General features: G+C 33.7%; 1 protein-coding gene across 3 annotated transcripts in view; it reads right to left on the bottom strand.

The window, feature by feature from the left end:
- myo5c (myosin VC) overlaps nt 1–14,345 on the bottom strand; it is a 51,041-nt gene extending 36,696 nt beyond the window's left edge. For all 3 annotated transcript variants that reach the window (XR_015525908.1, XM_087311350.1, XM_087311349.1), the window contains exons 1-13: nt 14,130–14,345; nt 13,766–13,876; nt 10,703–10,871; nt 10,469–10,613; nt 9,113–9,269; nt 8,862–9,005; nt 8,706–8,787; nt 7,156–7,263; nt 6,968–7,074; nt 4,265–4,530; nt 2,154–2,235; nt 1,212–1,352; nt 602–724 (exon numbers count right to left, since the gene is read on the bottom strand). Coding sequence is in view for 2 of the 3 variants with exons in the window: in XM_087311350.1 (XP_087167476.1) it covers nt 602–724; nt 1,212–1,352; nt 2,154–2,235; nt 4,265–4,530; nt 6,968–7,074; nt 7,156–7,263; nt 8,706–8,787; nt 8,862–9,005; nt 9,113–9,269; nt 10,469–10,613; nt 10,703–10,871; nt 13,766–13,876; nt 14,130–14,156 (1,662 nt within the window). In the remaining variant the exon portion in view is untranslated. The remainder of the gene's footprint in view (nt 1–601; nt 725–1,211; nt 1,353–2,153; nt 2,236–4,264; nt 4,531–6,967; nt 7,075–7,155; nt 7,264–8,705; nt 8,788–8,861; nt 9,006–9,112; nt 9,270–10,468; nt 10,614–10,702; nt 10,872–13,765; nt 13,877–14,129) is intronic.
- Between the last annotated feature and the right edge of the window lie 2,946 nt (nt 14,346–17,291).

Here is a 17,291-nt window from a genome sequence, read left to right as displayed (position 1 = left end):
TAATTGATGTCTGTGCGTAAAGGTTTCCATATCCAAGAGCGAAAGTGAAAGTGATCCATTATCTCTCATTCTCACGCAGTAGATGCTCTGTTTAACAGTTTTCTGTTAAAAAGCTGTTAACTGTTAACTGTTTGCTAGTGAAATGCTCAGTTTTTCCACTTAGACTTACTTTGTGTTCTGTAAATAGCGAATGCGCTCTTGACGCGACGCAGCTGACTCTTAAAGGGAATGGGAGATGAGACTCTAATTGGTTTATTCTCAAAACACACCTATAACTCATTAAGAAAATAAACTCAACCCTTTTAGATCATGCACTGAAGCGCAAGGCAGATTTCCCGTCCTTAAATTGTCCTTAAAAAAAGTCCTGACACGCCCTGAAAGCGTTTGTGCCCTGCGTTTTGCGCTCTGCGCATGGACCGTCAAAATAGAGCCCCTGATGTTTCAATGTTTCAGAACAAGTTTGTAATTTTCAAATAATAGGTTTGGAATTTTAAAAGTTTTGCCAAACTATTTTTAATGCATTTTTAGAGTTGCCAATCAAATGGCAATTAATTTTTTTTAATAAATAAACAAACAAACAAATAAATGAATAGTTTCTCACCTTATCAGCAAAATGCTGAATCATGAAAGAGTCATTAGACAAACGAGGCTTCTCAAACAGCGGCTTTGAGCCTAGAAAATTGTACAGTTTTTGCAGCCAGTTTTTATCAGTGCCTTGCGGGAACTGCGAGATATCAAAAAAGACTTTGTTAGTAAACAAACTAACACAATACACACAAATCAATCATATTCTGTTTATTAAAATCTAATTTATATGCATTTCAGAATGTGTATCTTCTAAAACAGCCAATCGGAACATAGCTACTTAATATTCAGCAGGGAGGTGTTTTGAACCAATGATTTGATGTGGGTGGGGCTACTCAACACAATATAAACCAGCTCTTCTTCACATTCTTTTATCACAGTTAAGACAGAATATTTTACCGACAGACATTTTAAATGTTTGATACATTTTTTCTGTGATATATTTAGAAGTTGTATCTTTTAAAACCGCCAATCAAAACACAGCTGCTTAATATTCAGGTTTTGATTTATATGTTTTAAACCAATGAGATTACAGTGTGGGCGGGGCTATGCAATTAAATATAAACCATCCCTTTCTTCATTTTAGTTAGGACTGAATATTTTCTCCACATTATTCTTCTTCTCACCAGACACTCCTCATCTAGAAGGTCCAGAATGCCCATCTTAGCCTCGATGAGATCAATAACGGGCTGATTGTCGTAGAAATCGATCAGCGTCCAGGGAATGTCCTCCTTCATGTACTCCTCCTGCTCCAGTTTAAACACGTGCTGATGGGATGATAATCAGTGACACGTTTTTTTTTTATAAATTACACTTCAAATCAATTTATTTCTCACAACAGACATGACAATTGCACACTCTTACTGTTACTCTTAATAAAGTATAGTTTAGGGCTTAGTATGTGTAATGATTGGGGTGGCAACAGAGGTGAGGATCCAAATGCAGATTTATTCAAGAGTGGTCGGGCTGGCGAGTTTAATACAGGAGCAAATGGTAGCATGAGGGTAGTCGTAGTTACAGGCAAAGAGGTCGCGGCAAGGGGCAAAACAACCTAAACAATAAATAAACAAGGGGTCAAAAACACGTATCATTACGGATAACAAGACTCAGCCCCGAATGTGTGTGTGTGATGAATATATAGTCCAATTAATCATTCATGACGAGCTTCAGCTGTGTGTGTGTGTGTGTGTGTAATCAAGAGGTGACAGGTGTGTGACTGCAAGACATGATGGGATATTTAGTTCGGTGGTAGATGTGATCTGTACAGTGCTTTCTAGTGTGTCTAGTGGGCACTCAACTTGATGAGTATTAGAAAGTAAAATAGGACGCAGCATTCATTTGTAAACAAATCTGACACTTTTAGACTTTTACTTCAAAAATGTCAAAAATAAAGAGATAAAAAACTATATTTGAATGCGTCGATTGAATGTCTGATACTCTTTTTCTGCGATTATATACTGCAAACATAAAGAAAATGAAAAAACATGTTCACTGGATGATCTGAATAGCTGTATACAGAAATAATTATATTAATAAAATGCTTTAAAATACAGCAAAGATGGACTAACCAGGTTGAACTGCTGCTGCAGCTTCTCATTGGCGTAGTTGATGCAGAACTGCTCGAAACTGTTAATTTCGAAGGTCTCAAATCTAGAGAAAGACAGAACAACATTAGAAAAATGGGTCCCACTTTATATTAAGTGGCCTTAACTGCTATATACTAACTTTAATATATAATAAATATTATGTGTTAAATGTGTTCATAAGGTATTGCTCAACACTTCTGGTGCTTTTGAGGTGGGGTTCGGGACATATTTGGTTGTATACTTAAGTTTAAGAGCGAGTTAAAGTGTAAGGGATGGTCAACAGTGTACTGTAACTATTAAACAAAAATGAATAACTGATGCAATTATGCACAGCTATTTAATTAAGCATAAGTACACTGTATTTACAAAGTAAGTACACTGTAACAGTTTATTCATTCAGTCTAAGTACATATTAGTTAAGGCCAATTAATATAACCTTGGACCAAAAAATGTATTCTGATACAAAGTGTTAGGATAGATATGATTTTAAAAAGTATATTTGAAACTATATACTACAAATTACAATGTTTGCAGTATAGAATGTGTCTTTCTGCATTATTTTGAACATTATAAGAATGAAGTGTGCCATAGAAAGACAGAAAGGAGCTCATAAATGTTACATCCATTCAATTGTTCAAGCAAAATCATCCTTTAACTTAAAAATCACATTACAGGCTTTCAGACAACCTGGTAGGTCACGAAGATCTTATTTTGAGACTTATATTAAAAGCTGTTCATACACTGGCAATAAAAACAGGAAATTTAAAACAGCACAATTCATGTTTAGGAAAAAAAACTTCCGAAATGTATACAAAGGGTTTTTTAAAAAACGACAAGGGGGGTATAATCTGAGAGAACTACATTTTAGGAGGTTGAAAACAAGAACAACTTTAAAAAGTTTGTGTATGTTTGTCTGTGGTGTAAAACTATGGAACAGTCTAGATCAGACTCTAAAACAACATCAGGATATTAATCAATTTTAAAAAAAAACTGTAGAAATATAATGATAAAGGAATATAATGAGGAAGGTGATTGAAAAAGGATAAAAGAGAAAGGTATGATGAAATTTTCATTAATGGCTATTTGCAGTACTATGTTGTTGTTGTTGTTTTCTTTTATCAATTTGCAGTACTATATATATTTTTTTCTTCTTCTTTGGGGCTACATTACAAATTGAAAAGGTACAAAAAGAATCAAACATATTATTTGTCAAAGATGCCAAAAGGATCAAATATGTTGCATGTAAAAATAAAAGATAAGTAAAAGAATAAATAAGTTTAAGTAATAAACGAATGATGTATGTGGTAATGGGGTGGGAGAATAATAAGCTTATGCTTCGTCCCGCTCTATTTTCGACCATGTTTAAATGTATTTTTTGTTAATGATATTTTATGTATGATGAAATCAAATCAAATCAAATCAAAAACAACATAAATATATGAAAATTCTCACATATATCATTTTAAAGTCTTTATTTTTATTTTACATTGATAAATTTCCGACTAAAATGGAATCGTAAGTAGGGAAACGGAGCTTTCTTTTCATGAATCATTCCCTCATAGCAAACTAACGGTAAGATGGGCGTGGCTAAGAATACTGTGGCTGAACATCATCAGAGAAGCAGCCAATCAAAACACAGAAGCAGATTGAAGATTACCAAAAGCAAACTTTTTTTTTTTTATTAATTCAATTCACTAGCTAAAGTAAACATAGTAAATTCTGATTTCTTTAATTTAAAAATTAAATTTCTTTTAATTTAAAATGGTCTTGCCGAACTGAGTGTGGTTTCTCTCAAGGTTTTTTTTCTTCACTCTCCTATTGGTGAAGTTTTTTTCCCTCTCCGCTTTCGCCATGGTTCAGGATCTGTAGAGCTACACATCGATGGATTTGCTCTTCAGTGCTTGGACTCTCAGTAATGACTTAAAACCACACTGAACTGAGCTAAACTGAACTGAACTTAAACACTAAAAACTGAACTACCCTGATCCAGTTACTATGACCATTTATGTGAAGCTGCTTTGACACAATATACATTGTAAAAGCGCTATACAAATAAAGCTAAATTGAATTGAATTGAATTTAATTTGACGTACCCGTAAATATCCAAGACCCCAATAAACGAATGCTGTTTGCCAGGGACCATCAGCGCGTGGTTGATTTTGTGAATGACCCAGTTGAAAAGATGGGCGTAGATGTGTTTAGCAAGAGCGTCGCGTGCATTGACAGCACGTTCCCGGGGCTGCGGTTTGACTACGGTCTCTGTTGACAGGACTATCCGTCTATGACACAACCAGCGGCTCATGTTTTCCGTGCTGACGCCCATGAGGTCGCAGAATATGGCCAGGTGAGGGTCTCTGGACTGGAGAAGGAGCAGAGTAAACATCAGGGTTCCCACTATTTCACGAACAGCAGATATAAGGAGTTTTTAAAGCACCATTGATTTCAAATCACACACTTTTGTATGTGTGCTGGAATAGGTGGTGGTTCATTCCGCAGTGGAGACCCCTGCTAAATAAGGGACTAAGCCGAAGGAAAATGAATGAATGAATCTTTAAATTAAGAATTTCTCACAGTTTTTTCGTTTTGTTTTTGACTGCAGCACAGCACAATTGTTGAAACAACACCATACACAAGTTATGATTCCAATTTAATTTAAGCACTTTCAAGGACCTGTGTTTGTTTTTATTTACTTTCCCAGGCCTTAAATAACCCTGAGACATACTATCTTATCCTAATTTACAAAATAATCTTTGATCCTATCTGTAGTGTTCTGATACTATCTGATACTATCTGTAGTGTTAGGAGTAATGCATTACAAGTAGCTTGAGTTATGTAATCCGATTACTTTTTCAAGTAACTAAGTAAAGTAATGCATTACTTTTTAATTTTCAGAGTGTATGATGCATAAACAGTGTTTACTAAAGGGTAGTTCAATGTAAACTGTTGCATGTTGCAATGTTACTAATGCATGTTTACTAACTTATTAGCAAAATTGATCATTTGTTCATGTTATTATTACAAACAAGCAACTCCAGCCCAGATGAAAAAAGCAACACAAATGTAGCAGGTTACTTTCGTTAAAAAGTAACTAAGTAACTTATTTAGTTACTTTTAGAAAGAAGTAATGCAAGATTTTAATGGATTACTTTTAAAAGTAACTGAACAGCATAACTGGGCAGCACGGTAGCGCAGTGGGTAGCACAATCGCCTCACAGTAAGAAGGTTGCTGGTTCGAGCCTCGGCTGGGTCATTCGGCATTTCTGTATGGAGTTTGCTTGTTCCCCCTGAGTTGGCGTGGGTATCCTCCGGGTGCTCCGATTTCCCCCTCAAGTCCAAAGACATGCACTACAGGTGAACTGGGTAAGCTAAATTGTCCGTAGTGTACGTGTGTGAATGGGTGTGTATGGGTTGAAGCTAAAAGGGCATCTGCTGCATAAAAAATATGCTGGATAAGTTGGTGGTTCATTCCGCTGTGTTGACCCCATATTAATAAAGGGACTAAGCCAAAAAGAAAATGAATGAATGAATTATCATCATATTAGATGGCTTATGTTAATATTACAAACAAGAAAGTACATCTTGTATACAAAAAGCAACACAAATGTAGCACACTGCTTTTGTTAAAAAAATAACTAAGTTACTTATTTAGTTACTTTTAGAAATTGGTATCGCAAGATTGTATAGAAATACTTTTAAAAGTAACTTATCAGCAAAATAGAAAATGTGTTTATGTTATTATTACAAACAAGCAAGTCCATTTTACATAAAAAAGCAGAAAAACGCAACACATTACTTTTCTTAAAAAGTAACTACTTATTTAGTTACTGTTAGAAAGAAGTAACGCAAGATTGTATGGGATTACTTTTAAAAGTAACCTATCAGCAAAATAGATGTTTTGTTTATGATATTATTTAAAAAAACAAGCAAGTACATCCTTGTTAAAAAAAGCAACACAATTGTAGCACAGTACTTCTGTTAAAAAGTAACTAAGTAACTAATTTAGTTACTTTTAGAAAGAAGTAACACAAAATTGTAATGGATTACTTTTAAAAGTAACTTATCAGCATAATAGATGTTCTTTGTTATCATAAAGAAAAAACAAGGCCAGAACAGATGAAAAAAGCAACACAATTGTAGCACAGTACTTCTGTTAAAAAGTAACTAAGTAACTAATTTAGTTACTTTTAGAAAGAAGTAACACAAAATTGTAATGGATTACTTTTAAAAGTAACTTATCAGCATAATAGATGTTCTTTGTTATCATAAAGAAAAAACAAGGCCAGAACAGATGAAAAAAGCAACACAATTGTAGCACAGTACTTCTGTTAAAAAGTAACTAAGTAACCTATTTAGTTACTATTAGAAAGAAGTAACGCAAGATTGTAAAGGGTTACTTTTAAAAGTAACTTATCAGCAAAATAGATGTTTTGTTTATGATATTATTAAAAAAACAAGCAAGTACATCCCTGAAAAAAAGCAACACAAATGTAGCACAGTGCTTCTGTTAAAAAGTAACCAAGTAACTAATTTAGTTACTTTTAGAAAGAAGTAACACAAGATTGTAATGGATTACTTTTAAAAGTAACTTATCAGAATAATAGATGTTTTTTGTTATTATAAAAAAAGTCCAGCACAGATGAAAAAAGCAACACAAATGTAGCACATTACTTTTGTTAAAAAGTAACTAAGTAACTTATTTAGCTAGAAAGAAGTAACGCAGGATTGTAATGGATTACTTTTAAACGTAACTTTCCCAACACTGACTGTCTACGAGTAAACGGATGAATATTTCTTACACCGATGAATGATTTCTCTGGGTCCTTTGCCTTGATTATTACATTTCCTAAATGCAGGATTGCGGCGAGCACCTTAAACACGTCAGTCTGAAAGTTTTCCTTGAGACCTGAAGAGAAACATTGATGCATTTTTGTTTACAGCAGCGATGTAATTATTAATCATGTTTTTTATTGTAAACATCTGTTACCCAGTAGATTGAAGGTTCTGCGTGTTTCTGCCATATCAGCACGGTCGTCCACACCTTCGATCTCGATCTCACCACCCAAACGTGTGTAATTAAACTTTTCTGCGCCCACTATCAACAGATGAAGAACATGAGCACTATAGACAGGAATAAAATCTGTATGTGTATATAAATACATAGTATACAATACATTTATTGTATTATCTATCTATCTATCTATCTATCTATCTATCTATCTATCTATCTATCTATCTATCTATCTGTCTGTCTGTCTGTCTGTCTGTCTGTCAAATTATCTATCTATCAAATTATCTATCTATCAAATAATCTATCTATCAAATTATCTATCTGTCTGTCTGTCTATCTATCTATCTATCTATCTATCTATCTATCTATCTATCTATCTATCTATCTATCTATCTATCTATCTGTCTGTCTGTCTGTCTGTCTGTCTGTCTGTCTGTCTGTCTGTCTGTCTGTCTGTCTGTCTGTCTGTCTGTCTGTCTGTCTGTCTGTCTGTCTGTCTGTCTGTCTGTCTGTCAAATTATCTATCTATCAAATTATCTATCTATCAAATAATCTATCTATCAAATTATCTATCTGTCTGTCTATCTATCTATCTATCTATCTATCTATCTATCTATCTATCTATCTATCTATCTATCTATCTATCTATCTATCTATCTATCTATCTATCTATCTGTCTGTCTGTCTGTCTGTCTGTCTGTCTGCCTGCCTTTCTGTCTGTCTATCTATCTATCTATCTATCTATCTATCTATCTATCTATCTATCTATCTATCTATCTATCTATCTATCTATCTATCTATCTATCTATCTATCTATCTATCTATCTATCTATCTATCTATCTATCTATCTATCTATCTATCTATCTATCTATATGTCTGTCTGTCTGTCTGTCTATCTATCAAATTATCTATCTATCTGTCTATCTATCCCTCTATCTGTCTATCTATCTATCTATCCCTCTATCTATCCCTCTATCTATCTATCTATCTATCTATCTATCTATCTATCTATCTATCTATCTATCTATCTATCTATCTATCTATCTTAGAAATATACATGTTTTTTATGGTATCAGATATTGAGTTACAATGTAAAGCTAAAATTTACATAAGAATTTAAGATGCCATTAAACCTACACAATATATGCATTAATCTATTAATCACTTGTGAAGTCTAGAACATTTCAAGAATGCAAAAATAGTATTAGTAGCACACTTATAATTATGACTGGATTGTGCACAATCCTCTCAAAACAGTTTTTTTTTTCTCTGGGTTTTCACCTGTAATGGATAGGACAGTGTAGAGTATTGACAGGAAAGCATGGGGAGCAGAGAAAGGGGAAGGATGAGCATAGGTCTTCGAGGGAGGTATTGAACTCGGGTCACCCTGAGCACCGGAGTGCATGTGTTGACGCACTAACCACTACACCACTGGTGCCGACACCTCTCAAACCATTTTTTAACTCCGCTGATTTCTGTGCTGCGTTAAAGACTGATGTAACACGTGCAGGAGAGAGACACTCACACAGTCGTAAGCCTTTGAACTCCGGCTGATTTGCACAAGCACACATTTGGTAGAAGATGTGATAATTTCTCTCGTTCTCCGACTGCAGGGAGAACAAACGAGACACAATGAGAAATCTACATTTATTATTCAGCACGTCTCTCGAATGATATTCACCTGAAACACCACCCTGGACTTTTCCAGAAGATACGTCCTCATGTTGGCACCAATGATTTGGTATCTTTTATCGAAACTGATCTCAGTGTACTTTCCAAATCGACTGCTGTTGTCATTTCGGGTTGTTTTTGCATTTCCAATGGCCTGCAGGCGCATTCGATTATCCCAATTAATAATAATAATAATAAGATCAGTAAAAAAGAAATTGTATGATGATTCTAAGATCTGATCTTAGATTTCGAACATTTTACCTCAGTGATCGGATTGGACGCCAAAACTTTGTCCTCCACTCGGGTTTTGCTGCCGGATTTGCTGACCATGGCAAAGTATCTCATAGCATAGCGAGCAGATACAGTCTTTCCGGCCCCGGACTCACCGCTCACAATGATGGACTGATTTTTGTTATTCCTGAAAGTTGAACAAAAGATGCTTCACTAAAATATGAGCTCACTCATTTTGAGCTCAGCCTATAAAGTTTGTTGGTTATTCTGCATTTCTTCAATGCGAAAAATGCTTTATCTACATTTTTTGTCTTGTCTCGAGTGCAATTATCTAAAGAATCTTAAATCAAGAAGCATTTTCTAGACAAGAAAAAGAGTGTCTTGTTTTGAGAAATAATATGCCAAAATTAAGCATGATTTACCTTAAAACAAGCTAAATAATCTGCCAACGGGGTAAGCAAAGTCATTTGGCTTTTCCTTTTAACATAAGATTAATTTTTTTGATTATTTTAAGGAAAAACTCATTAAATCTTGACATATTTTTTTCTTGAAACAAGACAGTATGTTTTGGCTGTCTATAAAATGCTTCTTGATTCAATAATTTTTATATATTTGGACTAGAAACAAGACAAAAAAAATCTAAGTAAGCATTTTTTGCAATGTTTGTATTTATCCAAAAATAAAACTATGATTAAACGGCATTAACACTGTTATTTTTGCAGCTGACCTTATTGCACATACATTCATTCGAGTTTTCTTTTCAGATACAAAAATTATGGAAGGACAGAATTTGTAATTTCTTGTTGCAATGAGTTATTCGTTGTGATTTACTAAGTTTGCAGTAGTCAATATACTCGGATTCGCACTATAAATAAAAAAAAGTAACCCAAAAGGGACTGTTCTCTAACATTCTATAACCTTTTTTTTAACATTTATGTAAATATTAGAATAGAAGACTCTTAAAATAAATATTTATGGAACTTTTTCATATATATAAGATCTTAGTACATGTAAACAAATTACATTTGAAAAGTGGAAAAAAAAACATTCATAAATAATAGTTTCAAATAGAGTATATATAAATAAAATGAAATACTCCATAACATACATAAATAAAATAATATAACCAATAGAAATCCTCTTAAAATGAATTTTTTTTTAAAATCAAAGAGAGTATGATAGACTTAAAATGGAGTTCCTCTAATAGTCTAATGAATTTTAACACCCCCCCCCCCCCAAACAAGTATGAATGTTAGCAAAACATTATCCAATTTTTTTTTTATATACTTTTAACTCCCATAAGCACTTTTGAATTTGCATTCTCACAATAATTTTTCCTATTAAATTAATTTAAAGTCAAAACAGCATTTATAAAATTTGCATCACCTGGCCATTTGTTTGTAGGCTTCTTCAGCCACAGCGAATATATGAGGGTCCAGATCGCCCATGTTTTGCCCGGAGTATGCATGGATGACTGCATCTCCATAGATGGGAAGCTGCTTATATGGATTGACAGCCACCAAAATTATTCCTACAAATAATAAATTAATAAATATAAGCTTGATGTAGTAAAAAAAAAAACATGTTCATGACCAAAAACCCACTCAATATCCAACCTACCGCAATACGTGTAGATGATTTTGGACTCAACAAATCGGACTTTGAGGTTATGCAGCACGGCCGGCTCGTGAAGGTAACTGAGAGCCGTCAGGTCGTTTTCACCCACCAGGATATCGGGGTTTCGGAGGGGTGGCAACTTTTCACCCCCTTCCAGAGGATAATGCAACTCCTCCAAGAAAGATTCACAAGTTAGATTAGATTGTATAGAGTGCATAGACTCAGTCCACTTTTTTGTAGAGTGCATTAGTGCCACCCACTTTATTGTATAGAGTGCATTAGTCCAGACCATTTTTTTATAGAGTGCTTTAGTCCCACCCACTTTTTGTATAAAGTGCATTAGTCCCACTCACTTTTTTGTATAAAGTGCATTAGTCCCGCCCACTTTATGTATCAAGTGTATTAGTACCGCCCACTGTTTGTAGAGTCCCTTAGTCCCGCCCACTTTTTGTAGAGTGCATTAGTTCCACTCACTTTATTGTAGAGTGCATTAATCTCGCCCACTTTTTGTATTAAGTGCATTAGTCCCTCCCACTTTTTGTATTAAGCGCATTAGTCCCACCCACTTTTGTTGTGCCTTAGTCCCACCCACTTTTTGTAGAGTGCATTAATTCCACTCACTTTATTGTATAGAGTGCATTAGTCCAGCCCATTTTTTGTATAGGGTGCTTTAGTCCCACCTACTTTTTTGTATAAAGTGCATTAGTCCCACTCACTTTTTGTATAAAGTCTATTAGTCCCACCCACTTTATGTATCAAGTGTATTAGTACTGCCCACTGTTTGTAATGTCCCTTAGTCCCGCCCACTTTTTGTAGAGTGCATTAGTTCCACTCACTTTATTGTAGAGTGCATTAATCTCGCCCACTTTTTGTATTAAGTGCATTAGTCCCGCCCACTTTTTGTAGTGCCTTAGTCCCACCCACTTTTTGTAGAGTGCATTAATTCCACTCACTTTATTGTATAGAGTGCATGAATTGCGCCCACTTTTTGTAGAGTGAATTAGTCCCGCCCACTTTATGTATAAAGTGCATTAGTCCCTCCCAATTTTTGTATACAGCTCATTAGTCCGCCGACTTTTTGTATACAGTGCATTTAGTTCCACTTACTGTTTGCATAAAGAGCATTAGGCCCTCCCATTTTGTAGTGTATTAGTCCCGCCCACTTTGTGTATAGAGCACATTAGTTACGCCCAATTTTGTATATATTGTCTTAGTCCCGCCCACTTTTTGTAGAGTGCCTTAGTCCAGGCCACAGAGAACTTTTTAAAAAAGTCTTTGTTAAGTAAGGAGTAATTGGACTGTTTATTAGATGAATAACCAACTCAGGTGTGCATTGTTTTCTAATAATTTAAAAGACTGTAGTGGTTAATTCAGCTTATTCTACAGTTCCCACACCAAAAGCTACTGTTCAGATGTTATATTTCAGACATTTTCATATTTTTGCCCTCAAAATGCTTCTGTGTGTGCCTTCTGTAATGCACTCAAAACCTGCCGGAACTACTTTAGCTGTGTGTTTATCTGAAAACAACTGCACGCCTTAGAATGCTTACCAGCCAATCAGAATCAAGCATTCAACAGATAAAAATAGTAAAAAGAGTTAAAAGTAATAAATCAAATCTACTAGCGAGGAGGAGAATCACAATATTACAAACATTGATTTTTAATGCAAACAATTGATGAAAATTTGTCAAAATTATTTAAAAAAAGTCTAAGAAATGTATGAGGGAAAGAACTACAATCCCATGAAGCACTGCGAATAACATATTAAAAACTACAGAAAAATACAATACCATAAAAGTTATTTGTTGTATCTATAAAAGCTACATTTTTCAAACTTCATGCAAAATATGGATTTTTATCAAAATATGTCTTCTAGATTTAATTTTTAATTATGCAATTTGTGGTTCTTCAAGGGTAATGTAGTTTTCTAATGCAGTTTCGAATGTAGATTAGTTAATAAACATTTTAAAAATAAGATGCTAAACTTTTATTATATTTTTATTTTTACAGAATTTGCTTTACATTTCTTCCGTTCCCTAATTTTACCAAACCAGTGTTTACCTTTAAATAACTTATTATGATTTGAAAAAACAACTGCATAGCAGGGACGCCCCAAGGGTGTGTAAATTCTGGCCACCCCAATATGAATGTTGTTGTTGATATTATTTATTTAAATGTACTTACTTAAATTCACAATGTTTCAATAAAAAATTGATTCATTATTAAATAAAATGCAGCCACTAAATTATTGTGGATTGATCAGCGCCACCGACGTAGCTGATTCACTGATATTGCACACTTTTTATTAAGAAATTATTATTTTTTTAATTAAAAAGGTGTGTTTTATCTGATAAAAAATCCCAAATCCCCCAAAAAGAAATCAGCATTTTTAAAATCTAGTTTATTTAGCAACTCCATTATTTTGCTGGTGGACTTAAAAGGGCCATAAATCTCACTAATTTTGTGTTGAATCAATAGAAGAATATGTATAAATAATATTGTGGCTCAAAAAGGAACATGGATAAATGATAATATTAGGGTCCATTATAGTAAGTGTGTATATGAAGTAACATCTTTTGTTCAGTTTGTTCATTTGTTTGTTTTATTAATTAATTCATTCATTAACCTTCATTAATTTTAGACATGGCATATACTGTATTCTGTACAATAAAAGTATGTGAAAAATAACTTACCTGAAAAATGTTTTTAAACTAAACATTGATTTTTATTTGGTTTGCATGTGTACTTGCTGAATTATTTTAAGGAATAAACTACACTATTTCAAGAGTAATTAATGGAATTAAGTAAAACTTCATTATTTCCTTTACCAGAAACAAAAACATAACATTACTCATTATTCACAATATATAAACAATTCATTATTTTTGTGTGCCCCCTCAAGATTTGGTGTGGCCTCACTCGGCCACCCCTAAGAAAGCTTTCTGGAGGCAACAGTGCTGCATAAAACCAAAATAAGTATGGTAAATCCACCATTATTAATTGATGAAAATACTCTATACACAGTTCGTCAGTAAGCTTTAATATTTAAAGATGATTTTGTCTTACCGTCCCATCCTCCAGCTGTAGTTCCAACTCAGAATCACCAGGCTTAAAATCTGTCAAAATCTCCGCAGATTTCCAGACATGTTCAGCATCAGGGATCCACACCCTGTTATACTACAATACAAAACGCGATCTCATAAGAGATTATGCTTTGAAAGACGTGTGTATATTTTGTTTTTGTGCTAACACTGCGCTGTCAACAATAACAACACCAACACCATATGTCACAGCTGCAACTAAATTAAACTCAATAATATCGTTCAGAAATGCTTGACAACACTATAATCTTCGAAAATGTAGGCTAATCAAGCAAGAATAAAACATCGTGTTTAAAAACTTTCTAAAAACTTCTGAAAGTGAAGCATACCTTTGTATACAACTCCGACAAAGCCATGGCAACAGGAGTCGCGTCCCTTCACACAGATTTATTTCATATTTAACGCACTTTCTCATAATTACACGCGAAACTAATATTTATAAGACTAACTTTTTGGCCATGGCACCTGCTAGAAGTCTGGAAGTGACGCTGGGAAGGGAACTTCCTCGCTCACCTGCGAGCGCCGGCGAAACTACAAGTGCTACTATTGTGAAGGATTGCTCATTAATATTCATGAGAGCTGCTTAACATGCAGGACTCGAGTGGTAATATTTATGAGCGTGTCATTTTGTCGTTTTTTTATTTATTTCACGATGTCATACATTTCAATATGTTAAAATAACAAAGCGGAAGATAATACGTGAATAAATATATACGTTTAAATTAAATAAATCGTTTTTCTCATAAAAATAAAAAGTATATCACTACAAACTGAGATAATAAGGTAAATGTGTTCAAATTTGACAGTAATTAATCTTTAAAATCGCGTTGAAATTAAAATGGATGTAAACAATAACAGTTGGACATGATATTTGTTAATGATAAAACTGAAAGTGCTTTACCTTCTGTAAATAACCATTGTTATTTAAGCAAAATTATAGCATATTTAGCACGTTTACAACTTTGTTTAACCACAGATTTATTATAAATAAACCACGAAATTATGATTAGTTTAACAAAACAAATTTAACATGAATAAAACCATAGTAATATGTTATACTATTGAATGGCCTTTATGCAAAAAACATCGGTCGTCATGTGACCATATTAATATTCATGACACAGTCCTTCACCATAGTGTGGTAAACTTTCAACACTTTCCAGCGCGCGCGAGCAAGTCTCGTGACGCTTTGCTTACCGTAGGGGTGTGTTCATTTACACAAGGATTTGACAGCAAAAGAACAGGATGCTGCACTTACTCATTCAGTCAAACACTGCACAAGTATGCAGACGTATGATCCTAAGAAGATCCGACACGGTGACATGTTTTCTCTTGGATTAGAAATCAAAACAAAAGTAAAGATCAAAATTCATCAAAACATTTGCATTACCTCAAATGTTTATTTTATTACCAATCAATTTAAAAGAGCAACACTTGAGTAAATTTGAAATTATTTGAGCTTGTGACTTATGGTTATTAAAAGATGACTATAGCCTACTTCTGTCAACAAGGACTTAGTCAGCAAAAATACACAAAGTAGTTAGACTAAAATAATGCTCAATAAGGGTCCGAAGTAGCAAGAAAATCTCTATAACACCAGCCACTAGTCAAGTCTGGTCAATTAGAGCTTTATTGACTCTAGACCTTTAATGTCTATGGACATACTGCAAGAAAAGATTATTAATTTTTGTTGTAGCATGCAGAAATAAAGATTTATCTAACCAAACAACCTGTTTCCAATCTATAGTAGTTTACTGTTCTTCTGCTGTTGTAGCTCATCTGCTTCAAAGTTAAGCATGTTGTGTGTTCAGAGATGCTTGATTATACACAGACTTCGACTATAACTTTGATTATTATGACTTCTGAAGTCAAAACGGACCACTTTGGAGATGATTAAAGGAACAGTTCAACCAAAAAGTAAAATTATGTCACCATTTAGACCAGGGGTGTCCAAACTTAGTACTGGAGGGCCGGTGTCTTGCTTATTTTAGTTCCAACCCCAATTAAACACATCTGAACCAGCTGATCAAGCTCTTTAGGTATACTAAACATTCAGGCAGGTGTGTTGAAGGAAGTTGGAGCTAAATATGCAGGACACCGGCCCTCCAGGACCAAGTTTGGACACCCCTGATTTAGACATTCCACTCGTTTAAAAATCCCAGATCATTCCTATTAAACTTGAAAAGGAGGATAGATATCTATTTAAGATATTTTTGGCAACAAGTAAAAAAGATATAACCCGGAAATGGTATAAAGAAGACCCACCAACTAAAGACAAATGGTTCAAAATTACAGCAGAAGTTGAGGAAATGGAGAAAATGACACAGGCACTTTGATTACAATTAGAGCTCTTTGAAAATAAATGGAGTAAATGGCTAGCTTTCTCCACAACGACAATATAATTATCTATAATTGAACATTTACATAATTCTAGAGGTTATGCATTATTGTGAGAATATGTTTGGCAATATTTTATTATATTTTATACTCATTTAATTCTCAACACATTTCTAAACATAATAGTTTTAATAACTAATTTCTAGTAACTGGTTTATTTTATCTTTGCCATGATGACAGTAAATAATATTTGACTAGATATTTTTCAGGACACTTCTATACAGTTTAAAGTGACATTTAATTGTATAACATTGGTTTGTTCTAAAGACAGTCTGGAAAAAATAAGCTTAAAGGGACTAATAAAGCTTAAAGAGGCTAATAATTTTGTCCTTAAAATGGTTCATAAAAATTTTAAAGCTGCTTTTATTCTAGCTGAAATAATACAAATAAAACTTTCTTCAGAAGAAAAAATATTATCAGACATACTGTGAAAATTTCCTTGCTCTATTCAACATCATTAGGGAAATATTTAAAAAAAGAAAAGAACAATCAAAAGGGAGCTGATAATTCTGACATCAACTATATATGTATTATAATTTTTTATTAGTTTGTTTTCTTGCCACTGGTTATATGGTAATATAAATTAAATAAATAAATAAATAAATAAAAATCCCAGATCACCAGTTTCTCATGTCAAGTGACTTCAATCGCCTCTTCTTTCCTGATGTTCAGTTTGATATATTATCCAGAAGGCCATCTTTACAGATCTAGGCCTACATGTCGAATGCATTGAGCTACTGCAATGTAAAACAACAACTTTCCATAGCGTGCATTTTAGCATGTAATTGAGGTAAAAAGCCGCCAAAAAAAGTGAAACCTGCAGTTAGATCAACACCAGCAGTCAGCAAAATCAGGTAATACCAGTTTATCCTCCCTGTCACGCTGGAAAAAACACTTTACAAATCTATAAACATTACAAACAGTCTGAAATTTAACCATTATTTCAAGTATATTTACAATAGCCTAAAAACGGCAATTTACTCTAATAAATCCATGGTTATTTTTTTCTAAGGGATAATCTAATAATATAAAAGATTTTTTATTTCAGATTCCCTCTCTTTTATAGATGTAAAATACGCCTATGTAAAATATTA

Source organism: Danio rerio, chromosome 25, assembly GCF_052040795.2.
Source record: "Danio rerio strain M-AB ecotype USA chromosome 25, GRCz13ab, whole genome shotgun sequence".
Taxonomy (NCBI): Eukaryota; Metazoa; Chordata; class Actinopteri; order Cypriniformes; family Danionidae; genus Danio; species Danio rerio.
Note: the sequence above shows the minus strand (reverse complement) of the source record. Positions and strands in the feature narration are given on the sequence as shown.